The sequence below is a fragment of the Drosophila subobscura genome, chromosome E, assembly GCF_008121235.1.
Source record: "Drosophila subobscura isolate 14011-0131.10 chromosome E, UCBerk_Dsub_1.0, whole genome shotgun sequence".
Taxonomy (NCBI): Eukaryota; Metazoa; Arthropoda; class Insecta; order Diptera; family Drosophilidae; genus Drosophila; species Drosophila subobscura.
In genome coordinates, this window is record NC_048531.1 from 12,675,771 (window position 1) to 12,703,518 (window position 27,748).

The 27,748-nt window shown below is 47.3% G+C and overlaps 1 protein-coding gene across 1 annotated transcript; it reads right to left on the minus strand.

The window, feature by feature from the left end:
* Positions 1-14,073: 14,073 nt before the first annotated feature.
* LOC117889716 (membralin) lies at positions 14,074-27,626 on the minus strand. Its single transcript, XM_034794137.1, has 14 exons — positions 27,542-27,626; positions 27,073-27,452; positions 26,906-26,988; positions 26,691-26,837; positions 26,541-26,633; positions 26,275-26,477; positions 26,041-26,206; positions 25,809-25,971; positions 25,682-25,739; positions 25,535-25,618; positions 25,330-25,462; positions 18,202-18,301; positions 17,212-17,851; positions 14,074-16,192 (listed from the first exon to the last, which is right to left on the minus strand). Exons 2-14 carry the CDS (start codon positions 27,226-27,228, stop codon positions 15,339-15,341), a joined length of 2,880 nt encoding a protein of 959 aa, XP_034650028.1. The 5' UTR covers positions 27,229-27,452; positions 27,542-27,626; the 3' UTR covers positions 14,074-15,338.
* Between the last annotated feature and the right edge of the window lie 122 nt (positions 27,627-27,748).

The window sequence follows — 27,748 nt, forward strand, 5'->3', positions numbered from 1 at the left end:
TCTCCTCCTCATAGTTGTTGCAGACTTCAAGGCACAGGACGCGTGGCCTGGCAACGTATCAATAATGCGTATCCGTCCTGTATTCAGATTACGTTCGCTGAAATCTAAGAAGCGCCCAAAAGTGTTGCCTACTTTGAAGCGCCAGGGACCTTCTTTACTCCTTCAGTGGGCTGCCATTTCAAAGGCACAGCACAGCACAGCACAATTCCCATATGGCAGATGGGAGAGGCAAAGGCTGTGACCTCATTTTTGAAATCGAAAAATCAACCAGCGCACATTCAGTGGCTCCCCAAGGAAGCTCGATCAACTTGGATTTAATATAGTTACGAGCACGAGAAGGGCTACATAGTCAACGCCTGGGATTCCGACTGCGACTGCGAGTGCGAGTGCGACTGGGACCGAGACCATATGGAACGAAGGTCCAGCCTGTCTGGCTGCGTATGGCTGCCTCTCTTTCAGCACTCAGGTTCCCATTGAAGCGGCAACAATAAGTAAATTAAAACTAGAGCTGCAACCGCCACAAGCCAGGGAGTGGGGCGAGCCGAGAGTGTGGGAGTGGGCGCTGGGCTGGGGCACGCGCTTTGAATACGTTTAAGGTTAATGAAATGAAATGTCACAGCCCCAGAGCAGCCGCTCACGCTCACCGACCCACAGTGCGGGTAAATTAAAATAAGACAAGATGTTGGCTTGTGTATGAGACTATGGGTTACCCTTAAAAAAGATTTCTCACCAATTGGATAAAGCTCTTCACTTCTCTCTTTCTTACTCTTTATGCCACAATACGGGGAGTGTATAATGAGGCAATGTGGAATGATTTTTACTCTTTTCACACCCCTCTGGAGAGGAGTGGAGGGTGGGAATAGGTCACATCTACTTGTCGTTCACGCATCCACACGCACAGCTGGCTGGCAAGCAGACTGGCGCCAAAATTGTGGCTGACTTCACGGATTTTTCATGACGCTGACGGGATGACGGCTAAGCTCCAGCATCAGGAGCAGCAGCAGCAGCAGCAGCAGCAGCACCCAACCAGAATGGCTGGACGTTCGGGCTCGTTAATGCCTCCAGCGCCGCAGGCAACAAGCTTGAACCGTGCCACAGTGTGCGCCACACGGAGGGAGCTCTCTTACCTATGGCCCCGTTTGAGGTTCGAAGGCTTGTGGCCCACTGTGCGGCACGTTGGCGTCTACATGTGATATGTCCATGTCCTGACACGCCATGGAAGTCCTCGACGTCTTCGTTGTAGCCGGCGCCAGCTCATCAACTAGTCCTGCCTTCTCATCCTGCCGCCTGCCATGGCAACGCGCTTCGGCTGATCCTTGGGGAGTTGGAGCCATGCAGAGCAAGAGGCACTGTCGCGGGGAGAGGGGGAATACCAAGTGTCACTTGGGGGTTGCTTCCCCATTGCTGCTGCTGCTGCTGCTGTTGTTTTGTTTTTACTTGTTGCGGCATTAAAAAATAGGAAAACCCAGCAACAGCCACAGCAGCTAGGGGAGAGGGAAGTTGCTCCATATGGAAACTTTGGCGCGACACAGCGCCACGCCGACCCTTGTCACTGGGCTGTAGGATGGCTTGGGGACGACAGACGCTGGTGCCAGCCACCCCGCTGGTCCATGTTGCTCGTTTTCATAATCGGGCGGTAATTGTACACCAATTTGACTTATGAATATAAATTAACTGCGGAACGTGCGACAAAGCCATATGCATTTGTCGCTGTCTCTGTCTCTGCCTGTAGCTATGTGTGTGGGGGGAGGATTGCATGGATGGTGTCCCAACTGGGTTGATCGTTATGCAATATTGTACAATTGTGAGCATCGCCAAAACAGTGACCAAGATAGAGCAGAGCAACTTCTAATTAACATGTATCTGTGGCCCAAAACGAAACGAATGTTCAACCGAAAAGTGAACCATAGTCTCCGAATCTGCAACAAATCATCGACAAATCAATGAATCATTTCACAGCTTCCCATGGTTATAATTCCATGGCAGCCTCCTGCTGCTCATCCATTTCCATTACGAATGGGACACCGGACACCAGAAGAGAGGAATAACCATTCAATAGTAATTACATTTCGCCAATTGTCGTATCGAAACGGTTAACGAATGTGCCAGGATAAAACATGTAATTGCCGTCCAATTGACGAAAAATGTCCAATTTAATCCCATGAATGGCGCTCATCCTCCGCATCCTGCGAAAGCATGCAGGACTCACTCATAGCGTGGTCAAAAAGAACAGAAACAGAAACAGAAAATGTGCAAAATGTGTGGACAAACCAAGTGATTTGCATCCGTAACTCGATTTGCGGTATGAGCACTCTTGATTCCCCGCAGTCTCTGGACTAGGATCCGGCATGTGGCTCTGTGGCATGCATCATGACAGCAGCAGGCAACAGTTGTGGATGGGGAGTGACTGAGTGGGTGGTTGCCTGCCTGACACAAGGACACAGACAGATGGTCCGTGTCGCATTTGGTGTAGAAGGACCAGCCGCGCTGTCTAGTGTGTGTGTTTGTGTGTGTGTTTCAGCTTCGAATAAATCAAGAAAGCCAATTTATATTTGGTATATGGCCCATTAAATGAAATCTTATGAAGTTCGGATGACAATTACATGAATAATTACATGAAAGGGTAGACATCGACCTACCCTCCTCCCCCACTAGGGCGCTGGTGCTGGTGCTTAGATGGCACCCACATGGCAGACGACACGTCACACACACAATGCGGTGGGGCAGGGGCTACAACTGGCAATGGAACAACCAAGAGCCTGAGCCTGAGTCTCAGTCTGAGTCTGGCTTTCTGTATTATTTATGTCGCGCACACGCATACCGCAAAAACCAAGGAAGGATATACAATTGCACTTAAAGCCTTCTCCATATGTGGCCGCACACACAAGCAACGCCTTTATCCTGCACCCGGCTGCCCCCGACACACACACACACACACACACACACACACGAGCACAAGCTGTAACTCAATCTGTTCGGTCGGTAAGTGGGGCTGGGGGTGGTGTAGTGGTGGATTGTCAGCATTGTGGATACGCCCAGTTTCTGCCCATCCTCGCCGCTAGACTAGCACCCCATCCCCACTGCAGTAGCATTTCAAGTGCGTTTCATTTACAATTTCCTTCCTCGTTTTATGCGTCCGCTGTGTGGCATACAATGGGGCACAAAGTGCAGCATCACTGGGAGTAGCAGCAGGAGCAGGAGCAGGAGTTGAAGTTGTAGCCGGAGTGGGACAGCCGGAACTGTGAGCTTGTTCACTTTGGCTTTTATGTCATTGTTATATGCTTATATATACGATTTCCTCTGCGTGCTTTTTGTTTCTTTTGAATTTGCCATTCATTCCCTTTGATTTGCTTTTGCTTTTGGTTTTGCATTTGCTTTTGACGTTAAAACGGTTCGCCATCGCAATCGAATCACGCCGGCCGTAAAGAGATGCAAATGGCAGCCAACGGTGCAGCGTAACGATAACCAAATGCAGCCACCTAGACGGGGAGTAGTGGCGTGCCCCAGTCCAGCCGTGTCTCTCCCCAAGGACTGTGCATATCCCAGCAGCTGTTGCCAGATGGGCGTGTAAATGTGTTTAATGCCAGACAGAGGCAGCAGTCGTCCTGTGTGTCCCCCCAGCCCCACCCCCATGCTCTTTCTCTGGATTTCGCGTCATAAACAAACTGAGGGTCGGGCTGCGATGGGGTTGGGGTTGGGGCTGGCGGCGTCACACAAAAGTAGGCCAAACACACATACTCGTGCATTCCTCTACACACACACACACACACACAATACGTGCGACAATTGTTTGCTTTGCTCTCTGTCTCTCTCTGGCTCTCTGCATATCTCTTTGTCTGCTCTTAACTTATTTCTTCGTGTGGCTTTAGCCTGGGATATGATTCAACATCTTTTGGGCAGTTAAATATAACCTAAAGCTCAGGAGACTCAAAGTGAAACACCACAAGCTGCAAGGCTTTCTCCCTGCTGGAAGCGTGGGATGCAAAGCCAAACTCAAAACCCAACAAGAATAGCTGCATAGCTCAGGCGATTAACGAGTTTTGAAAAGTAATCGCGTTAGCGATGAACAGACCGCCAAAGGTTAATCGATTGACAGTAATTATATTTTTGAAAAGTTTTCCCACCTTCAGCCAATCGCTCTTCGTTGTCTACTTGCCACCTTGCCACCTTGCCACATTTGCCGGCTTGCGGCTAATTGCTTTTTTCGCAATTTCTTTCGAGCTGAGCTGCAGCACTGCTGCACGCCCATAAGTTGCCACAAATTGAAGTCGCTTCGAAAACTTCAATAACATCTGACGGCAGCAACAAGTTCTGCAAGTTCGACTCTACGCTACTCTGGAAAAACTAAACTTACACTCAAATATATGTATGTAATATATGTACATACATTATTCCGAAAGTTACGCAGTTTCACATCCAAGCAGGCATCCAAACAATTGACTTTTGAGCATCGTCTCCGCCTTAGCCAATGTCTTTGTCCACCTCCGACTCGTCGTCTGTCGCCCGCCATTGTGTGGGGTCCTTGTTGTTGGGTCCTCAGTGTTGTTGGCCTTCTTGCCTTGGCTAAGTAAAAGGCAGAGCAACAACATATGAGACAAACTTGTTACTTCTTATACCTCAAAGTGTGTGGCCCCGCATCTACCCACACATATGGTTGACGTGGAGTGGAATGCCAGAAGTTTCTCTTCCTACTGCTGCTGCTGCTGCTTTAAAAGAAAGCAAAGAGAGTACAAAATTAAGCATAATAATAAGTAGACGAGCGCCGGCGACCAAAACTCCTAACAGCCAAAGCCCGAAGTAGCAGGTAGAAGGGGGAAGCATGGCACGACGAGGAGTAAAAGGAGTTAGAGAAGCCGCCAAAGGAGCAGCAAAGGCAAGGTAAATGCCAACAATAAGGTCAGGTATTCCGAGTGAGAGCTCTCAAAGCGAACAAAGAGAGAGATCGAGGGAGAGAGAGAGCTGTCGCACCTTCACCTAAATGTACCCCGAGCAAAGCCAGCAAGGAAATAAGTAAGGCGAGCTGGGCGAAAGACATACAGCAAAAGAGGAAAGAAAAAAAAACGCCGCCAGCTGCCTCGTATTATTATTATTATCTTGCTTCCCTCTTCCGCACAGCCATCTCTCGAGCTCTCTCGCACTCTCCCACTCTCGCACTCTCCCCCACTGTCCCCCACTCTCCCCAACTCGCCCTCTCCCATGCACGCTTTCGCACCAATGCTGCTGCTGCCGGCGCCGACTGTTGCTTTGCTTGTTGCTTCACTTGTTGGCAGCACGCAGGCGCAGTGCGGGATCCACGCAATGGGTTCCACACACCCATACGGTGGGGAGCGGAACGGAGTGTGTGTTACAGGTGGGTGGGTGGTGGATGCTAGTGTGTGGCATGCAACAAATGCATGGTGCTGCCTGCCGCCGTATTTTTCATGTTTGCACTGAGGTCAAGTGCTGGCTGGCATCCCCCTTCACTTTATCAACTAGTTGCCGTTTGTGGAGCCCATTCGCAGTCGGAGAGCAGTGACGCCGACAGAGGCAGCGACAGCGACATCGGCAGCGGCAGCGGCAGCGGCAAGAGCAGCAGCCTCAACAGGCTGAAACGTTTTTCATCCCTTTTTGGCGAAAAGCGTCACCGCGCCCCAAGTTGCCATAGATACCGTTTGCCACCCCCACTGTAGACAGACCCCTCCTATGTGGCGCCCTACGACTCTGCTGCTGCTGTTGCTTCTCTGCCACACCGCTGCCGCTAACTGCTCTGCCGCTTTGCGACGCTACCTTTTCTACGCGTAGACTTGCTGCCCGATAAATTATCAAACTTCATAACAGTTACAGTTCGACTGCCAACGCTTCTGGTGCCTCTCAGCTCCAGCACATCCCTCGTAGTGTCTCCACACCGACTCACCGACTCACCGACCCTGCGTCGATCGACAATGACTCCTCCTGGCCTGTGTTCTCCCAATAAAAGTTTCAACCGATTTCCTAGTGTCAAGCGGTAGGATGCGTGAAGTGTAGCATACAACGTGGCGTGGCAACCATATGGAACGTTGCGGCGTGGCTGCCTGAGGCTGACTTTCTCCGGACCACCATATGGCCGGGTAAGTAGATAATACTCCCGTTATTAACTTTAGCTTTTATCATATTAAATATTAAATGTGAGCTGGTGTTATTTACCGCCTGCTTATCGCACCCACCCCGACGAGACACCAAGAAGAGGCAGCAAGAAATTCCGAGGCAGCGCCAGCATATGGTAGCTAAATTTATGACAGAGATAGACAGGAATGTTCATGTTCAAGTGCCAGTAAATACACACACACATACATAAGAAGATATGCGTGTGAGTGTCTGTTTTGCGTGCGTGTGTGTTGGGTGACGTTTCCATTAAAAATCCCAAAAAAAAGTCAAACAAATCAAATTGGGAAATTGAATTGCAGCCTCATCAGACAGGAGACCACACCGAGGAGCTGGCTAACTGCAATTTGCCTTGGCCTTCCGGCCATCCATGTCCGGCACCTCTTCTACTTCTGCTTCCACCTCTCCGCCCAGCGGCCCCCCTGCTGTGTGATTGATCATTGTGATATATTGTCAGCTGGCAGTGCCAACACCTAAACGTCAACTTTAATTAATGTTCCTTCGTGTGTCCAAAGAATTGTAGACTGTTTGTTCCTGCTCCTCCTCCTCGGGCGGGGCAAGGGGCCTTTGTGTCCTGACATGGGTTATGCACAAGTTTAATTTCGCTTAAATTAAAAGCTAGAAAATAGTGATGGAGCAGGAAGAGCAGAACTAATGGCTCGGTGGTGGAATATACGTAGGTTTGGTGACAGATAAGCCATAAACTAGAAATTGAAAGCCAACACCTGTTGATAAGCCACACAACAACGAGCCCGCCGGGCGTCCCTCCCTATCGGCCTCATTAATTGCGCTAAACAAGCAGCCAACCAAACCGATGAGGCAAACAATGCCAGCCAAGGCTGCAACAGGCGACAGAGGCAGAGGCACAGGCAGAGGCAGAGGCACAGACACACGCACACACAGGGAGGGAGCTGGGTGCAGTAGTGGCGTGGCTGTTGCCCCTGGGGTTGCCTCGAAAATTTATGACCAGCTCATATGCAGCCGGAATGGCAAGGACAAAGCAGTGTCGAGAAAGAACAGAAGAGCCTGGAATAGACCAGGAATAGCGTTAGAAGCGTTAGGAGCAGAAGAGACTGCAGCAGATATTGACTTTTTATGCTGACTGCAGGGCAATAAAAAGAGGGAAATTATTTACCTCACGGCTTATGCTACAGACAGCAAACACATCCATTTACCCATGCCCATTCCTATGCCCATCTGTGAGGATGCCAAAGCTGGGTATAATGGCAGGCGAAAGGCAACAGGCGACGCACGACAAGAGTCAAATCTAATCCCAAAATAGAGCTTAAGTTTAATGGTCACCAATTGAAATACATATTTGAAAAGGCAGCCAGCAGCCAGAACTGTAGGAAGTTAAGGGCACAAATTTCTATCTACAAATGCTGAAATTTCAATTGACTCAAAATAGTTGCTTTAGGGTTAGATCTCTAGGTAAAAGAACAGGAACAGAAAAACTGATTGATGGATTTATCGCATAAAAGCAATTTACCGGGTAATTACTATAACCATTTATCCGCAATCTCTGCTTAGATTTTATCCTCTCTCTCTTCCAACCAGACAGACTCCAATTTAACCACAAATTCGGTTGCAGCTTTTGACACATACGAGTGGAAGCGCTTCCAATGGCTCACACTGCAACGTATACGTAATCCGGTCTAATCTGCTCGAGAGCCAAGTAAGTAAACGGGTGGGCGGGCTGCCATCAAGTAAGTACGAGTATGTATGTTTGAGACAGAGATTATGGCTTATCAATATGCGCGTCTGTGTGTGTGTGTATATATTGTACCAATATCAATACCAATATCCATAAAGCCATCGATAGTTACTTCCTTCCTTCCTCCATATTTTTTTTTTTTGCAACTTTCTATGACATGTGAAAAACATCAAAATTGTTTCAAAAAGAGAAAAAATATGAAGAAAAATGAAAATGCGCTTGGCTTTCAGCCATATGAACATTAAATGCCCTTAAGTGCCAATTAATGTTTGACTTACACACACCCGGAGGGTGGCGGGGACAGAGGGTGACCGAAAACATGGCCAAAGCATTTCATGGGCGGAATACTGGGGTGGGTCCTGGGTAAGGCTCCAGCTGTCCAGACTTATGGGCGAAAAGTGTATAAACTCGTACTCGTTTTGTGTTCGCACATACTTATCGTAACTTCGGGCAAGAGACTTTTTAAACATCAATTATATTTACGTATCGAAGCGTATTAATGCGAGGCACTCACCCCGGGTCCTGGCTCCTGGCACACCTGCTGACCCTCACAGCAGTGCGGAGCTGCTCCAGTGGGGACTACTCTTTATGAGTGGAAATAGTTAAGCAAAGCTTAACTCCATATCGCTGCATGGTTATGCAGACATCCTTTTGACCAGTTCATTAGCCAAAGTCAGGCACGTCTTTGCCCGTGTCCCACCCCACCACACAGGAAGCATCATTTGCTTACACTTGTTTCCGTCTGGCCTCGAGTCTCGTTCTCGTTCTCGGTCACGGTCTCGGTTTCGGTTTCAGTCTCAGTCTCGACTACAGTTTCAGTTGCAGTTCCACAGATCCCTCACTCGCCATAATTAAGAAAGGAAAAAGTGCTGAAAGAACAAACTCTTGATTAAGTGGGTGCAAAGTGTCAACAAATTATTCATTTACTCTCTGCTGCTCCCAGCCCAAAAGGAAAGGCAACGAAAAAACAGGCAACAAACCGAAAAGAAAAACATTGAAAGGATAGCATAGTAGTGCCAGTGAGGGTAAAAAATAAAAGCAGACAAATAAAAAGGAACGCGGCACATGGAGTGAATGGAGTTTTAATTAACAACCACGCCCCCTACAGAGCGGCACTCTGAGGCCAGACAAAGCCTTCCTCCACGTAATCCCCTTTGCAGTCTGAGTCCGTGATTTCAATTTGCTATTAAAATGCACACAAAATCCGAATTTCAATCGTGTGAGCAATAAAGTTTATCTACTTTATCCCCCCAACCCATTAACATAAACCTCTCTCTACTTCGCCATGAGCTTGAGTGGAAATTCCTGAATTGCCTTTGAACCGAACCCAATCAAAGGCGCCGCCAGACTATCCACAGGGACAGACAGAGCTGCTTTATGAAATGATGAACAATATGGAGACCCTTGACATACATATATGTATGTATACATAAATATGTACATATGTTCGTGTGTATATTCTGACCCTCCCCTAGCCAGCATCTTCAAAATCAAAGTTTCCTTCCGTCCTTTTTGTTGCATACTTTGTTTGTTTGCTTTAGCAACAATTTTCGTTCTATTTTTCTGTTTTTATTAGATCACATTGTTGTTGTTGCTGCTGTAGCTGAAACATTCGTTGTTTGCATAAATAAATTCGGAACGAAATCATGCGTCACATTAGCAGCGGGATATATGCGCTGCGATGGCTCCCACTTCCCATTACCATTTTCCATTTGCCAATCCCATGCCAGTTCCCATTCCAGTTCCAGTTCCTTCCATGGCCATCGAATCTGATTATGAACGTACTACGTACCAATGGGACGAATGCTGTGATTAGGTTTGGCTTGTCATCTATCCATCACAGACACATCTGTGGATACATTGAATGAAATTACGGCACTGGAATGCGTGTGGAATTTCAATAATTTGATTTGTTGGCAAAACAAATCGCAAATGTAGTGCAGAAAATGCATTTGTCAGCTTGTTATTGATGCAGCCCTTAATTAAGTTTTTAAGAATTATTTTTCAATTAACACTGACAGGACGGGGAAATGAAAATATTGATACAACAGGATACAACAGGCGGGGGATTGGAAATTGCTTGGAGCCAGCCGTCTGACCCCCAACAAGACAAGCCAGCGGAGAACACGGAGAAATTCTCAAGCTGAAGCCTGAAGGAGTAGCGGGAGAGGTCCACTTGCAGTCCAAGGAGACAGAATTGGTGGTCTAGGGGTGGACTAGGGGCTTCAGGGAAACGGAAGCGGATGCGTCGCTGTCAATGTTGGCACAAATTGTTTGTCACGCAGTGCAAATACTTCGTGCTGTTGCTCTGGTATGCGGTATTATGCGCGATTTATTTCTGCACAAGTGTGTGTGTGTGTGTGCGTGTGGGTGTGTGCGACAGAGACAAGACACTGAAAAAGAAAGAGATGGGTAGAGAAAAAGCAACAGCAAAACAAGAAGCACGCAGACAGGGGCGTCGCAGTGGCAACATCAGACAAATTCCATGCCTCGCAGGCAACAGAACCGAACAAATTTGATATTTGTTGATTTTTCCCATTTTCTTCATCATCTTCCAGCACGCAGCACGCAGCACCCACTGCCCACTGCCTCCTGCCCGTTCCCCGTTCCTCTGCTGCAGCAACTCTCACATTTTCCTTTTCCTTGGCGGCGCAATTAAAGCCGAAGCGAAATTGTGTAATGCGAGTCCTTAAATGATAAATAATGTTTTTAAGCTGGCTAAAAGAATCTTTCAGCTTATTAACTCAACTTTTAGCTGTCTGCCTGCCACTCTCTCTGCCCCGCTCCCACCCCATTTTGACTACAACTTTTAATGCATTTTTATGAAGTTTCAGTACCTGAGGACGGACCACCACCAGACAAACAGTCTTTATTTTATTTGATTTTATTTACATTTTGCATTTTACGCTCCAAAGTTTGCCACCAAAGTAGTTTGATTGGCTTTGCTCACAAATTGCTAAATAATTGCCTAGGGACGAGGCAATGCAGCAGCGGCTGGGGACGCGAGGTTGAAAGAGTGATGGGAAAACAAGTTAATTTCATTGAAAGTGATGCTCGTTTGTGGGCAGGACGCTTTCACTTACCCTTCTGCCGTGTGGCAGGATGCAGATGGTGTGGAAAATATGCTGCTCTTGTTTGCCGCTGCCTCGATCCACGGGTCGTTCATTAGAGTGTGCAACAACAATGGAGCAAGGAGCACCCACGATGACAGCAAGTTTGTGTAATGTAATTAATTAATTACAGTGGAACAACGTAGTTACATGTTCGGTTATGGAAGGGGATGGCCGGGAGACGCCAGGCAACTTATAGGAGCCTCACACAAACACAGATACAGACACAGACACAGACACCGCCACTGCTCTGACCTGCTCGGGCTTATTAGCCAGAGCAGGCCACAGCAATCCTTTGCTTCTCCCTCTTTCCTTTTCCGCCTGGAATGCCACCGGGCAGACCCAGACCCAGACCCACAGACCCCCAGCAGACAACCCGATAGCAGCGCATAGTTTCGTGTTTGCCCGCCCGGTAACTTAATTACAAATTATAGTGCAATTAATTCTGCGGCGTGGCATTATTAGGCGCATCAAATGCGTAACGCAAAACCGCAAGAGAATGCTTCTGGAGAGCGCCATTCCGGAGGAGTCAGCAGCACCTGGGGTAAGTAGGAATGAAAATTAAATAGAATCCACCCGCAAAAGTGACCGCCGTGGCGACCATAACAATTGGATATCCGATTACGCCCTGGACCTGGAGCCAGGCAACCTTGCTGGCTAATGAAAGTGCGAGATTCAACGAGTAGTTATGTCCCAAGTGGATTAGGGCGACGAGAATCTTCAACGGCCACGTGTATGCTCGTAGCTATAACCTGATATGCGAATGTTATTGCTTGAGAATACACGTAGTTTAACAAGATTCGCTCAGCAATCAAACTGAAATGGAAAGTGGAAGGTGTCTTTAAAGTGAAAGTTTTCAAGCTCCTTAAAAACTTTTCTGCACTCACTGAAGTGAGAGCAGAGCGAGAGGGAGTGTGAGTGATTGAGAGTGTGACAACTAACTACAGCAAAGTGATTCCGTAAAAAAATGTCTTATGAATGCAGTTAAGTACGATTATGCTCTGTACTTTGTATAAACAAATCTCTTTACTTTGGGAGCAAACTTTTCATCGATGGCAGGTAATTTGAAATTAATAATGAGATTAAATACTCTGAAACTTAAACTGAAGCTGCAAAAAAGTCAACCAATTAACTTGATTATAAGGCTACTATGGGATCCTTTTTATAAGTTAATGTATAATAAAAAGAGATTGCATTTCATTCAGTTATGAAATGACTTCCTTTTGATACTTCATTTCTTACTTCTTTGTGAATTATTTCCCTGCATGTAAAGCTCAATTGATTGAGCTTGGATTTCCATTGAGTTCCTCAATTCCTTCCAAAAAGACTTCTATGAATGTAGAAGGGAAAGAAATTCCACACTCTAGTTCCACTCTAGTCAGTCAACACAATGGAGAGTATTGTATGCATGCAATCATTTGTATAGTCATATTTTCAGTGGAGAATGGAAAGGAATGCTCCTCCTTCATTTGGCAATTTCAGTTTCAATCAAAAGACCCCTCAGAGAGGGAGTCAAACAGCTCGAGCATTTCTGTAGCATATCAAAGGACACGGATATTACTTTGAACTGTCATTCGTTTCGTGCTTATTACATATTTTCAATTACAATTCTTGGCTTGGCATCCGCCTGCGGCAGAGCTTCGAGTATCCTCGGGAATGTGTCTCAAAAACACTCTTTTGTGTATCTATTGATAATGTTAAAGAGTCTCTATTAAGTATTTCCACTGATTAGCTTAAGCCCTAATTTAGCTGTTGGCCATATTTGCTGCTGCCACACACTCGTAAAGAGCCAATTAAAATGTTGTGCTTGTAATCATGGCCCATAAGTCGGGTTTTGTTTGGCTTCTGATTAACAGCAGGAGCCGCACACATCGTGGGACGAATGAGTGGAATACGAGGGTGCTTTGACAAGCCTTTTAGCACACTTTCATAAGCACATCCTGGCCCCCAGGGGAGGCTGTGTGTGTGTGTGCGTGTGTGATTTGCATTAATGAGATGCAAATGATTTGTTTATTTCTTTTTTGCCGCCAGTCCTGTCAGCGTCCCTTTGTGGGGGCATCTTTATTGAAAAGTTCGCAGTGCTCCACTGCGGCATGCATGAAATGAGCAAATAATAAGAAAATATTGATAGAGATGTTAATCAAAGGAAGACGCTCCCATAGGCAGTAGAGTGCGAGCCTGAGTACATGCGACATAATAAATATGTATGATACCCTTACCCTTAGCCCATGGCCAACCTTCTTCCTTCTTTGTCCCAACTCTTGATGGGGTCTGGCCCCGCCTTCATGCTGCTACTCCGGCGGCTGCTGTCAGGGCTGTCTGGGCGGCGACGCCTCCACTCCGTCATCGTCATCGTCAGCTCCATTCCGTCTGAAGTCGCTCGCAGGGAGCACACACACGACACTGCACGACCCCGCTGTTTATTATTGTAAGATACTTGGCTTCACATCAGCGAACTGGAAGAAATGCGCAGTGACAGCACAACTTGAGGCACAAGAATGAACAGGAACAGGGAAGTACGCAGAACTCGCTGGAGGAGCAGTCGATGCTCTGACAATTTGCATTGTTTTATTTACATATTTTTGCGTCAAACTTTCGGCGGATACGTATGCCCACACCCACACCAATACCCTTCGATGATGATGCCTCGGCATCCATAAAATCTATATACATATATCCACCCATAGATGTATCTATCCGGCAAAAGGACTGCGACTCCGAGACCTCAGCTAAAATATGCAGATCAAAACTCCACTCCGTCTCGTCTCACTGTTGATGGAGCATAATTTGTTTATGTTTCATTTAAATTAAATTGCCATCCCTTGGCCATGAACATTTATGCAAATCTCTATACATTTTCACATGGATTTCTCCCGAGCCATGTTCAAGTACAAATCAGGGAGTAAAAACAATTTGAAAAATTAACGATGCCAGCAGAGGGATCTACTTTTGTAGACTAACTTGGCTGCTTTCATTCCTACAGATCTGCAAGTTGATCTGATCGACATGATGGCTATAGCTATGAATCAAACAGCGAGGATATGAGTACCTCCTGTGGGATGACGATGGCTAATTGCTTTCCTCTTCGTGATGCACAGGCGCAGCCTTTAAATAAAATAAAATATTTAATAGTTGTATTTCGTATATTTTTACACATTAGGAAATAACATTCTTGTAGCAATAGCAAATAGTCATAGCTACTGGTGTAAGTTAAGTATTAATAGTTAAGAATTATACTCGTAACCCGTTCTCGGGCATCGTCCATGCTCAATTGCTTATTGAATAGTCCCAGATCCTAGGCCTATTGCATAGTCTCCAACAACCTCACACACTCATTGCACATCAGACAAATACAATCGTACTCGCACAATTATACATAATTGCTAGCAGTTTGCTGTTGCTGTTGCTAGAAGTCCACTCGCACTTCGGAGGAAATGGATTAAAAGTGTAAAAGTTGCTAAGAAAATCGAACTTTGATTTTGTTTGACTCAATTGTGATCCAATAAAGAGCTTGTATTACGAATTTAATTAAACTTTCATGGTTTTATTCACAGTGTGTTTGCTGTAGCAATTCCAAATGATGTTCAAAGCAAACAAACAAAATATTTTGCAATTGACATTTAATGACATTTCAGGCCATGGAAAAAAGTGCTCAAAATAAGCAGCAGGGCCAGGAAAGGTTTTGCCGGTCCGCCCTTCCTTCCATTGCGTAGATGCGGTGCGGCCTAGAGGGATTGTGGATTCCCTGGGAGGTTGGGAGTGAAAAAATTAATTAAAAATTGCCAGCGAATTTTGCTCGATGAAGCAGCCAACAGAAGGTTGGCGAAAAGTTAAGGCTACAAAAGCGACTAGCTTGCGTGTGTCTGTGTGTGGGTTGTTGTGTATACATACACTTGTGCATGTATGGGTGCAGAAAGACTTTATATTGGCCTAATTAAAAGAGGACTTCCCCCCCCAACATTGTAACACAGTTTGCCTGCAGTCACTGCAGTCCAGGCAGCAGCAGTCAACCTTTGAGTTCTGTCTAGTTCACACACGCGCTCACACCCGCAACCACATCAATATCCACGCACTACCCACTCCCACTCCCGCTCACGCACTCACACACACGCTCACCCACACACACGCAAACACATACAGACAGATACTTAGAACGGATAAGGGCGGGCGGGCAGTGAGTCGTGGCTGATCTCCAGACATAAGTACACCAGACAAATTATCTACAAATTTACTATCTCTTTTATGTATAACATCTAGTTATGCGGTTAGTTATGTCGGTTGAAGGCAAAAGGGGCGGGTTGGGGGCTTGAATGGATAGGATAGGTAGTGGGTACAGGGTGCAGGGTGCAGGTTGGCCCCGGGGGGAGGTTAGGGCCTTGCCGTTAATGCGTTGCTTATTCTGCTGTTGCTTCTGCTGCTGATGTTGCTGCTGCTGCTGCTGCTGTTGTCACTTGGTTTGATGTATGTTGCGGAGTTTTCATTAGCTGCTGATGTTCTTTCTGCTCCTGTTGCTCCACCATCTCCATCTCGTGCTTTGCCTTGTGGTTTGGGCCAGCATTGAGTTGGCAATTTGCTGTTGACGTTGGGCTGTCGCCTCCTATAAAATCAACTGTTTGCCTGTCATCCATCATTGGCCAGGCTGCCGCTGCTGCTGCTGCTCCAGCTCCAGCTACAGCCCCATCGTCTGTTGATTCTTTTGACGTGGCAGCTGCTGATGTTGTTGCTACTTGTGCTGCTGTTGCTGCCTCGTCCGGCTTGTTATTCTCCTGCTGGTCATTCATAATAGCATGAGCTTCTAGTGGACAGCTTTGCTTTTCACCTGATGCCGCTGCTGTCAGTCCCCCCTCGGCTTTCAGAAACTCTGGCAAATTATTTTCTAATTGCTTTGCCTTTGGCTGGGACAGCGATTGGGACACCGAGTGGACGTGGATGTGGGTTTCGATTCCGGTCTTGGTACCGTTTCCTGTTCCTGTTCGGGTCGTAAGCTCCTTATTTGGTTGTTGAGTGGCAGCCACTCCACCCACTACTGGTTTTCCAGTAGTTTTATCCGACACATTTATAATATCCGCCGCAACGGAATTTGGATTTTCCAGCGCCTTGGACACGCCCGGCTTTTGTCCGCCCCCCCCAGTTTCAGCTTCATCTTCCTGCCTGTCGTTTCCTTGGGCTGCTCCTGCTCCTGCTGCTGCTGCTGCTGCATCATTTATGCCTCTTGTCGGCTCCTTGCGTCCCTGATTTGTTTCGACATCTGGAATATGCAAGGAATTCGAGGGCAAAGTGAAAATAAAACAGGAAATGACAAGCGAAACATTTACAGTGAATACTTTTCGAGGGAATTGAGAAATAATTTCATGCATATTCCGATTATTGTACATTGTAGATTGTAGAGACAAACAGACACTCGTAGAGCAGAGGGATCTGCTGAAACGGAAAAGCAAACCGACGGACAGAGGAGCTTTCGTGGTGGCCAGGTCGAAATGAGGCAATATTAAATGTGCTTCATGTTTGAGTAGTCCTCTGATGCTGGTGGTCACCCTCTTACCCCAGGAGAAGCACCCCTTGATTTGGCATTTATTGCCATTGAATCTGTTATTTGGTTATTTGTGTTCCTTGTTCCGCTATTACGGACAAACGGACACACGCACACACGGACACACGGACATGGCGGTGTGCAAAAGGCGGACAGGATGCGATTTTTCCCCACTTGTCGGGGTGGAGCTTATATTTAAATTTATCTTCCAAATGATTTCACACACAGCCAGAAAGGGTTTCATGGCAACGGACACACAGCGTGCAGGGATCCCCCGCCACCAAAAAAAGAAATACAGCAAAAGCTGGCTTGAATCTGGAAAATATTCGAAGATGCAATATTCTTTCTACACAAAAAACACTCGAAATGGAAAATGGAAATCAGCTTTTAAATGGTACGAGTATGTATGTGCATTCAAAGCAGCGAAAATAAGTCCGAAATGGAACTTAGTTCTCTTCTATAAAGGGAATGGTTTTCAGAAATAAAAAACATTTGTTGCCGCTAAAAAAATAATCGGCTTTGGTTCAAAATGCGAATGGAAATAGATTTCCACTGACTTTTGCTTATGAGCCGCGCTTTGGATTACGCTTCTGGGTATTATGGTCATGGAAAGGGTATACAAACGAATGCGAGTCGGCAAAGTTAAGAGTTTAAGCCTCGAGTGTGGGCATAGTCAATGAAGTGTGCCGACCTCAATTAAGGCCGGGGGGGAGTGATGCGATGTCGCCAAAGCTCACCTGCTGATGCTGTTTCGGCTGAGGTGGAGGCTGCTGCCGGTTCTGCTGCTGGAGCCTGTCCACCCTGCGCTACTGCAGCTGCTGCTGCCCTCTGGTTTGCGGCGGCGGCCGCGGCGGCAGCAGCAATGGCTTGCACCTGATTGCGCAATTCCGGCATGTCGGCCACATTGACTCGCTGCAAGAGGACATGCATCATTCGACCGTTGCCGCCGTGACCGACAAAGACGCGCCGCACGGTGGGAAACTGGTCGCGACGCTGCAACAGCTGCCCAACCAAGGGCAGACGCCTTAAATTGGCCAGAGCAACGGCCACGGCAGCAGGCCTCTGGGGTTCCACTGGCTGCTGGTTCGGCTGCAGGTTCGGTTGCAGGTGCTGACGTTGCTGACGCTGTGCACCCAGTTGACTGAAAAGACGGTTCATAATGTGGATAACACGTTGAAAGGCCGCCTGCTGTTCCCCGGGTACAGGTACAGCTCTGGCTGCAGCCACTCCTCCTCCTCCTCCTGCTCCTGCTGCTGCTCCTGCTCCTGCAGCGGCACCGGCAAGCGGGTTCACCTGGTTGCGTGTGATGATGAAGACCTGATGCTGGGCCATGATGGCAGGCAGCTCATACCGATGGAAGAAGAACACCATCGAGTGCTGCAAAAGCAAAAGAGAAAGAGAGCGAGAGGGACAGATTTGAGTGTGTGTGCTCTGACGGAAGCGGTTATGCCATGATGCCATGGTGCCCCTGGATCCATCCTTTCGTTCAGTCGTCAGCCAACGACTGCCGTCAGTCTCTGGTCGTGGCACGTGAGCTGGCTCCGGTCTACACGTGCGTCGGCAAGGGGAAACAATGCGACAATGGGTAATTTGTCATGCACTTGACAGCCGTAAACATTCCCCTGGAGCAGAGCTAGCATCATCGTTCCCCCACTCCCCACTCCCCATGCCACAGCGTTGCATAACGCATTCATTATGCGTCATACCTGTAGCTGGTAGCCACCCACCTGAATGAAAAGGTACGACGAGAGCAGTGCCAATGTCCTGTACTGTCCACTGAACCGGTAGTGATACGCATAGAATGCAAAATGGTACAGATAGAAGAACCTGCAAAAGGCGAAACAAATAAAGAAAATTCATAAGTATTTGAGATACAATTGCTGTAGGATTTAAAGTAAACCAACGCTCATAAATGTTGCACGATAGATTTGTGATATGCTATTCAAGCAGCTGCTGCCACTTGGCCCAAAAGTGGTGTCAGGATTGTCGAACAGCAATCCAAGAACGCAAAATATAATGTACTGTACACACCGCATACTAGAGGTATGTAACCCTCATCAACCTTCAGCGATTGGAATGGGTCTGATGGGTCGGGTGGCTGGGTGATGGCTGGGTGTTGGGCGTTGGGGGTGACAATAATGATTACCATTCGATAATATTGTATTTAGCTGACAGAAATACTAAAAAGCGAAAACATATTGCTTTCACTGTTCACTGTTTCATTTCTATTTTTCTGTTTTTTGCCCCTAGCTCCCCTCTCTACCGCCGCTCCTTCGAGTGCGCCTTTCCGTTGCTGTGCCGAAAATAAGCCAAGGAGAAATGGGTCAGACATATGGCGAGGGAGTGGGGAGGGATGGCACGACATTAGAGTGTAACAAGCAACAGTCGCTGAGGCGGACAAATATCGAGGAGGGCCGACTGTCAGGACAACAATGGCCACAGGAAGGAAGAAATGAGGGAAGGAAGGACGGAAGGACGGAAGGAAGGAGTGAGGGTAGAAAAACACTCAAGAGGATTTAATAATATAAATAATTGCTGGCGCTGTTAGTTGAATTGTTGTTCACCAAAGACAACAAATAAAAAACACAATGGATGGCCATAGCAACAACAGCAACAACAACAACAACCACAACAACATCCCACAGAGGCAGTAATAATGACAACGAACACCCACTCACCCCTCTCATTGATAAGCAATGTCCAAGCGAGCGACAGGACAGACGGATAGAGAGAGAGAGAGAGAGAGAGCCCTGACAACAGGACCTTCGGCTGTGTCCAGCGGAATTCAACTTTAATTTATTTTTACAACGATTCCCGAAGATTGTAGCTGGGGGGTGCCGGTGCCCGGCATGTGGGCATGGCCATGATTGAGTTATGTTATTGAATTTAATTTGAGTTGATTGTGTGCACACACACACACACACACACACTAATACACTGAGACACCACAAGTCCCCTGCCCACCGCACACTAATACCAAATAGCAAATACAAACACTGAAACCAGCAGAACCATCAATATACACGAGCGACAAATGAAGACACACGACACGACTCTTAGCCTTTCCAGGGCATTGCGCAACCCGGGAGCCATTGAGAACTTGTGGAGCATTATGGACACATGCACAGCCAAGCCAGGGCCGAAGAGCTTCCCAGCAATTTCCTCGATTTCCCCCCCGAGCAAACACCACACGCACACATAGAGAGCAGAAGGAAGTGCGAGCGGCAGACACGTAGACAACACTTATCGCTTGTTCGTTTCCGTTTCATTCGCTTTCCTAATGTACCGTAGCGTTGACAAGCAGGCAACGCCTTGCCTCGCCTCGCCTTGCCCCTTCTAACTCTTCCCTTTAATCCCTCCACCCGTCCACATGGCCTGAAGGTTCACAGTGGGCCGAGAGTGCAGCAAAAGTTAGCAAATCAACGGAGTTCTTTGTTGCCCTGCGATCACAAGAGGCCAGATTCGGCAACAATTATATCTAAATAATTATAAATAGATCCAAATATATCCAACCTATTACATAATTTCCATTGGGTCTCTCTGTGTGTGAACCACTGTACTGGGACGTGTCGGGACGGATGTGCGACACGCAAATACTGTCGGCATTCACATCCTTCGACCCGAGCGGAAGTGGGTTGGGCAGGGAGCGGGGTAAATGGCGTGTGTCAGTAGGGGCGGGGGCACAACTGTTGCATGTGTCTAGTTAAATAAGCACCACAGCTCCAGCTACAGCTCCGTTCAGCTCGTCTCACACTTGCCAGCAGCTGTAAAGTGTTGTTCTGGCTGTGATGCTGCTGCTGCTGGGGGTGCTGCTGCCTCTGATGATGATCCGATCTGCGTCATAAGTGTTTATTTGTTGCGAGCAAACAGCAGACGGGCTAAAGCTGTGGGCCAACCCACACCTGCACGCGATACGTAATAGTTTCGGTGCTCAATGAGCTTGTACAGAGACGCTCCAGCTTCTGCTCCTCTCTGCCTCTTCTGCTCCTACTCGTCCCATGATGCTTTTAATGGCATTTGCATATTGAATTGCATATCGGAATAAATGTATCTGGGTGGTGAGTGTGTGTGTGCTGTGTACGTTTAATCCAAGAGATTGAAAGGAATGAAAAACTGCATTTACCCCGCCCCGATGCAAGGAAATTCCTCTGCAAAGGATTGCTGCATTGAAATTTGATAAGCCTGACCATGAAAAGGATACACCGTGTGCTTGATTCCCTTGCTTATTACTCTTTGCATGTGAGAGTTACAGTTTAGAGCACTTTAATATCGTATTTCATTTAAAGGGAGTTTCTCCTCTGAATTTTTAGCTGACAAGCTTCTGGGGAAATCTTTGAAAAGTCATAAACAATTCTTAGAACTCTCCTGGATGGTTGGGCACATTTTATGACACTTTCGTGGGAATTGTTTATCATAATCAAAGCAGGAGAAAAGTAAATAATATTATTCTATTTTCATTTCAACACACAAGAAACCAGAGAATAACAACATTTGTAGGGGAATGCAGTGGCAGTTATCTGAAGAATTAATTGAAATATCACAAAAACTAAAGTGCTATTTGCTGACAGAACAACACACGGCCAACATCGGCATACAGCATACAGAATGTGCACTGCCCTGTTGGCCCACATGCTCTTGCCCGCCTTGCTTCATTCCCTTTGGGCGTGCATTCCCCCTGGGCTCGTGCTGTTAAATGCGTGAAAACGACCCATTTTCGTTCATAAATTGGAACAGAATTGGCGCATATGCAAACACACTGGCAGCGGCAGGCAGCTGGGCCTGTGGCAGGATGAGCTAGAGAGGTCGAAAGGCACGTTGCGCATACGCCCCGCCAACAAACGAAATAAAAAGAATGGCAGAATGAAGAGAGAGAGAGAGAGTAGCGGAAACTGAAACAAACAAACAAAACAAGGAGCTCATCCATACAGCCATACATCCTCATTCATATACAACAATGAAGCGATTCCGACTCGTTATGGAACACTCATCAAACTGCACCTTTGAACAACACAACCCGCCCGAAGAGGTCTCCAGGAGCTTGCTCCGTTTGGGGGGCCACTTCTGTCGATGGGGGTCTGGGGGTCGGAGGGTCGCGCGGCTGTTGGACAAAAGTTATGGCAGAAAAACAAACTTGACGCAATTATACTTTGCGTAACATGATCTCAATCAACACGAAAACGGGCAGAGCAGAGCTTAGCCCCCGACCAGAACCCCTTCACCATGGCTGCCAATGCCGTTGACGTTCGAGGCCAACACCGCCGACACCGTGGCCACCTTTGAGACCAACTCTCAGAACTCAGGACCCAGGACCCACGACCAGGCAACAGTAACAATAGCCAGGAATAGCAGTCCCAAAGAGCAGTCCGTATATATCGTATATACATATATATCGGGGTGTATAGGTGTGCCTCGGTGAGAGTGTTTGTTAGCGTAACAAGCGTGTAAACAACAGGGCGGCCAGGCGTAAGAGGAGACGGGTGGCAGTGTGGCAGGAGCCACTCGAAACGCGCTACTGTAACCGACCTCAAACCCTTCCTCCATTAGTCAGCCACCCCCCTTTGACTTGCCTGCCGACAACATTTGCTCTTTGATGCCGCACTGGCAATGTCTTGGTCCTTCCTACTACTGCCACTGCTTCCAGCTTCCTACATCAGCTTCAGCTTTTCGACGCGACAAACAATCTGCGCAAGACTCAATTCGGATTCATAGCCAACAGGCAAAGGCAAAGGGAACGGCACGGGCAACGGCACGGGGGCAAAGGGAAAGTCGAGCGAGAAGGAGGAGGAAAGTCGAGTAGGGCAGTCTCTGTCAGGGAGTCAGGTGTTTTCTTTTAGCTTTTGCTATGCGTTTGCAGCTCATTTAATACGTGTCGTCTGCCCCGTGCCTGGCAACCAGATTTAAGCACAAAAGAAGCATTACGCGCCGCAAGAAGCCGCAGGGCAAAAGTAAAAGGAGAAAATTGACATAAAGGGGTTGGATGGGGCTTATTATATGTCTGTGTATAGCTATGGTGTATATATCCCTCCTCCCTGTGTCTGTATGTATTTAAGGGGGAATGAGTGCTCCAACTCCCGCTCGTTAAACGGCGATTAAGCAGAGCCCCGAACGGCCTCTCCTTTGATGACTTTAAAGTCTCTTAAAAGTCAATTAGAGCGAATAGAGCGGCGCCAGCAATTGACAGTGGGTGGCACAGGCAAATACTGAGTTTCAGTTTGGGCAGGCTCAAGTTCTGCAGGTATTCTGGGATGGTGCAGAAAGTGTAAGTTGGCCACTTGACAGTTTTAAGCTGCCATCTGGCATTTAGCAGTGCCTCCTGTTTGCCATTTAGCAGTTTGCCATTTTGCCATTTACCATTTGAAATTTGCACTCTGCAATTCACATTGATTGCAACTTTTAGCAAAGTTTAAGTACACAAATTAGTCTATGCAATGAAATTAATACCAGTTGGTGGTCGGTCTGGCAGATCTGCGAGAGGAAGGGCTCGTAGCTGATACTCGTAGCTAAAAAGCAGAAAAACGCCGCCAGCTTGTTTGTCTTTTAAGCTAACTTCAATGCCAGCCGGCTCGGCTCGACTGGGATGGATCCCAGACCAAGTTTACCACAAAAACAGGCGGGCAAATACGGAAGGAAGCAGACGAAAGAGAGCAGAGGGAGCCAGGGGCCACTGGCAGGAAGGAAGTCAGGAAGGAAGCACCAGAACAAGCATTCCCGCCCCTGTAACCCATAACCGCAGGACCAACAACAGCCGAGGCAGCACCAGAAGTAGCAGCAGCAGCAGCGGCAGCAGCAGCAAAAAGCAGTCACGGAAACCCCTTCAACTGCTCCGGGCAGTCAATAACAGCAAAATTAAACCGTACGAAAGCACACATATGTATATCCATATGTATGTATGTATAAATGTATGTATGTATGTATGTATGTACGGTTACTCTTGTGCACAAGCACATGGGGACTAGCTACCAGCTACCAGCGTGTACCGTCCATATGCTTCGACTTTTCACGAAATTAATTTTACTTAAAGCACATGACTTCCCCCAGGGGAGATAGAAGCAGATCCACTCCCACTCCCACTCCCAGCTACAGTCTAAGGTCTTCGTCTTGCTTAGATATTGAATATTGTTTGCCAGTTGAATTGCATAAAAAGGATTTCGGATTGCACAGACTGCAATTGTATATCTTTTGCATACAAAAGTTTGCTTGCGCTCTCGAAAAGTTTGACAATCTACGGGTAGCAAATGATGAGTTATGGGTGAACGCCACAGGGTAGGTGGAGGAAGCACATAAAAAGATTTCTACTTTCCTATGGCCAGAAGCAATTGGAGATTATGAGGTGTATAGACATCAGTGTCTAGATTTTCAGACAGACAACTGAGCAGTTTCCAATGGCACTGGCATGAATTATTAATTTCTGGTCTAGTTTCCCTCGTAATTGATTGTGATGCCAGCCTCAATGCCAGTCAAAGCTCAACATAAATAAGGCGGCAGCGCATTCAAAATCATTTGCGCCAATGAATCTTTAATGGATATAAATACGACAAGTGGTCGCTGAGGACCCAGACCCAGACCCGTACACGGACTCAGACCCGGGACCCGACTGGCCTCTTCTTGGCCATGGCCAAACACTGATAGCCTTTTAATTCAGCGCAAATTACGCAAAATCAACACCAGAAGGCGGCAGGGCGGCCACTGATTGCGGAGAGGGGTGCATGCGCATGAATTCATAATCAAGAGGAGCTTCACAGCATAAAAGGGAATTTTCAAGTGTCTTTTTGAATTATTGATGGTCCTCCCGTCGTTCAGCGCATCGTGGAAATTGATGCCAGTCCCCAGTCCCCACCCCGCGAACAAGCGGCCATAAGTTGCCGAAAAAAAAACGGAAGCATTTTCTGGACGCGGCCGCTCTCAATTATGCAAAGTGCGCGTAATAAACCGCAAAAGTAGCCTGCCCAAGAGGAGGGGCCGAATGGGGTTGTCCGCTGTCCGTTGTCCGTTGTCCGCCGCTGACGTGCGTGGTCATTAATGTTGATCGAACCCGGGGAAATGTGAAGTTCTAAATTTCTACCACTTTTTTCGTACCACTTACTCGAGCTTCCCCTCTTTGTTATGGAGAAGCGAGTTTATTTAAATGTTTGCTAATGGCGAGGCTCGCTTGGGTATGCTTCTGGTACTGCATGGACTCAATGGAGAGCTGCATGGTGTGTGGAGTGTGCGGAGTACAAGCGTACTGTGGCTCGAGTGGAGGCGATTGGGGACGAGCGGTGCTTGGGTTACGCTTGTTGACTTAAGTGATGAAAATTCTCTGTTTGCTGGTGTCTACTATGTGTGTGTGTAGGTCGGTTGGTCGGTCGGCTGAGGGATCCCATCCCATTTCCATTTGCTGACGGGCTTGGGTGGGTGCTGGTCGATTTGTTCTAGCCCCGAGGGAGGCTTGCGCAAGCCAAGTTAATTTTCAAATAACAACCGAGACGAAAGTAGATGGACGCGGGACAGGACAGGACAGGAGAGGACAGGGAAAGGAGTGTAAAAAGAAAATATGCGAACCAAACGAAATGAACTGTTAAGTGCTGATGATGATGGTGGTGGTGGTGGTGGGGCATGAAAAATAACCGAGACGTTGCTGGGTTGTAGCTATTATCTATGGCCGGACAAGAGAAATAGAAGGAGGAGGAAAACCAGAAGGCAGCAGCAGCAGCAGCAGCATCATGGATGCTGGAAAGGATTGCAGACTTAATGTAATTGAATTTGTCATTCACCCAAGGCACACGGGCAATTGCACAAGAGAGAAGACAAGCTGGGATTCAAAGCAGGGGGGCGGGGCACACAGGTCGCCGGAAAGTTGCCAAATCAGTACACACCTGAGCCAATGACGCTTGGTGATGCTGGTGTGACAGCATATGGCATCGTATTGATCCGCAATCCAAACAATCAGTATGATGTAAAAGGCCGTTGTAGTGTCATTGAAGAACTCCGACATGATGGCCTCCATTCCTGCAACGAAACAGTGCGAACATCACGTTAAATGCCAAATCACATTAAGTGATCATTTATGTATAGCCACACCTACGAGTGCCAGGATAACAGTCAGTAGCGGAGCAATGGGGAACCTAGCAGACACATTGTACTCCAGCATTTGCAGCAGATCCACTGAGAAGAGGAAAGCGAATGTCTTTAGTGTCAATTAAGTGATTTTCCCACTTGAATATTTACCTATAAAGACAAAGATCTGATGATGCGAGTACCGCAGCAGCATGGAAACGGAGAAAGTCTAGAAAAGATGGAACAGAAATGTTAGCTGGGGTCGTCGAGTGCACTCGTAACACTCTCGCATGCTTACAAACAGTAACATCACAGAAAAGGCAGCCGGATAGCTGCTCCAAGCAGCCCACCACATGGACACAAAGCGATAGTGCTCGCCAGTGATCACATTGCGTAAATAGCCCTTGTTCTCCTCCTTCTCTGCTATGGTGCGAACAGCGGCCATCAGTAAGTCATCGTAGCTGGAATAGAATTGAGAAACATTTAGTGATTGCTCCTCCAAGCACGAACTAAAGACTATTGAGGCTCACCCCAGCAGACGCTTGAGCAAGTAGCGCGTTAATCTATCGCCGAAACACTCGTTTGTGTTGGGATCCAATTGCACTGTGAGCACGGGTATTTGTAGCCGCTTGCGGGTGGCCGAAGAGAGGCGCAGGTGTCCATATTCCAGCGAATACTCGACAATATACTGCTCATCTACGGGGGAAAATGCAACTCATGCTGAGATTGTTTTAAGATAGGTAATCCAATTTCCGATTGCTCACCATCATCGTCTTCGTTCTTGAGCTGTATGGCGTTGGGGTGGTCGTAGGTGTCGAGTATGTTGATGGCATCGAAGTAATAGTACAGGGTCTCGTTGCTGTAGGCAAAGGTGGGGCGAACGGGCAAGCCCAGCTTGCGCAGGATCGCCTCATAGCGCTTTAGTCTGTTGTAGTTGTCCAGCGTCTGAGGGCCCACGTCATAGTAGCTGCAACACGAAGCGGATCGTTTGTTTACATACAACACAAGGGTATCTTTTGGTTTCTCTTACTATGAATCTTTTAGGGAGCGAACAACCTGCTGATCCTGCTTGATGCTCTGCCAAATGGCTCGCTTCTCCGCCAGATGGGGAATAATCTCCACTCTGTAAATAGGTAAATTGGTTAGCAAAGCAGAGTAAGGTGCGCTTGTAATGTCTTGCCTGATGACACCTTCTCGCGGCCAGTTCTGCACCTCCTGCAGACAGGTGCAGGGATTCTTGATGAAGGCGTGATGCACATAGACGAGGGTGAAGAAGAACACCAGTGCTTTGGCTAGCAGCAAAAACTCGATGGTCAGCTGCACCTTCCTGCAGAAAGACATTAAAAGTATCAACATATGGCTGCAGATAAGCAGATAAGGGGCAATGACTCTTACCGTGGCACCAACTCCGCATACGCTGCCGCCGCTCGAAAGTAGATCGCATGGAAAAGCCGATCCCGCATGTTCATCATATTGTTCTAGAATTTAAACAGCAAAATTTCATAGATAAGCGGTTTTGTTTTTGTTTTTGTAAGCACTTCAGATGCATGTGTAAAAAGTACCTGTCCAGCGCCTCCCCCCAGGCCGCGATTACGCGCGTTGGCGTTTGCGTTCCCGTTCCCATTTCCATTTGCATTTCCATTCGGGTTACCGTTGATGTTATTGATTTCATTGGCAACGGCAATTTCGGCTGCGTTCTCGGGCAGCACCGCGGCCATGGCTCCTCAGGGCTTGATCTTGAGAGAGAGGGTCGAGTGTTAAGAATAGCTTCCGTGTCTGGTCTGGGCCGTAGCTTCCGCAATCTCTGAATTGCGACCGAAAATAACTCCGCTGTGTTGTGGTTGTTGTTTCTTGGTGTTGTGTTTCTGCTTGGCTTAATTTTTCATATGCGTGTTGTGCCTCATCGTTTGCAACATCGTCACTGCCCCAGGCAATCCCCCTGCTGTCATTTTGAAGAGAGTGAACAACAACGATCACAAAACCGTCAATAATATTAGAATTATAAATAAAAAAAGAAAAACACCTACCTACCATTATTGTTGCGAATTAGAGATGGGATGTTGAATATATAGCTGATAGTTTATTTGTAATCGATACTTTTGTGCGATAACTGCCCAATATGACAAAGCTGGTGTGACCAATAGCTCGAAAGCTGAATGGTTCCAATGAAATAGATATTGCCACTAAATTCACAAAAATAAGCTAATAATAAAATATCAAAAGAATATTTGTTGGTTA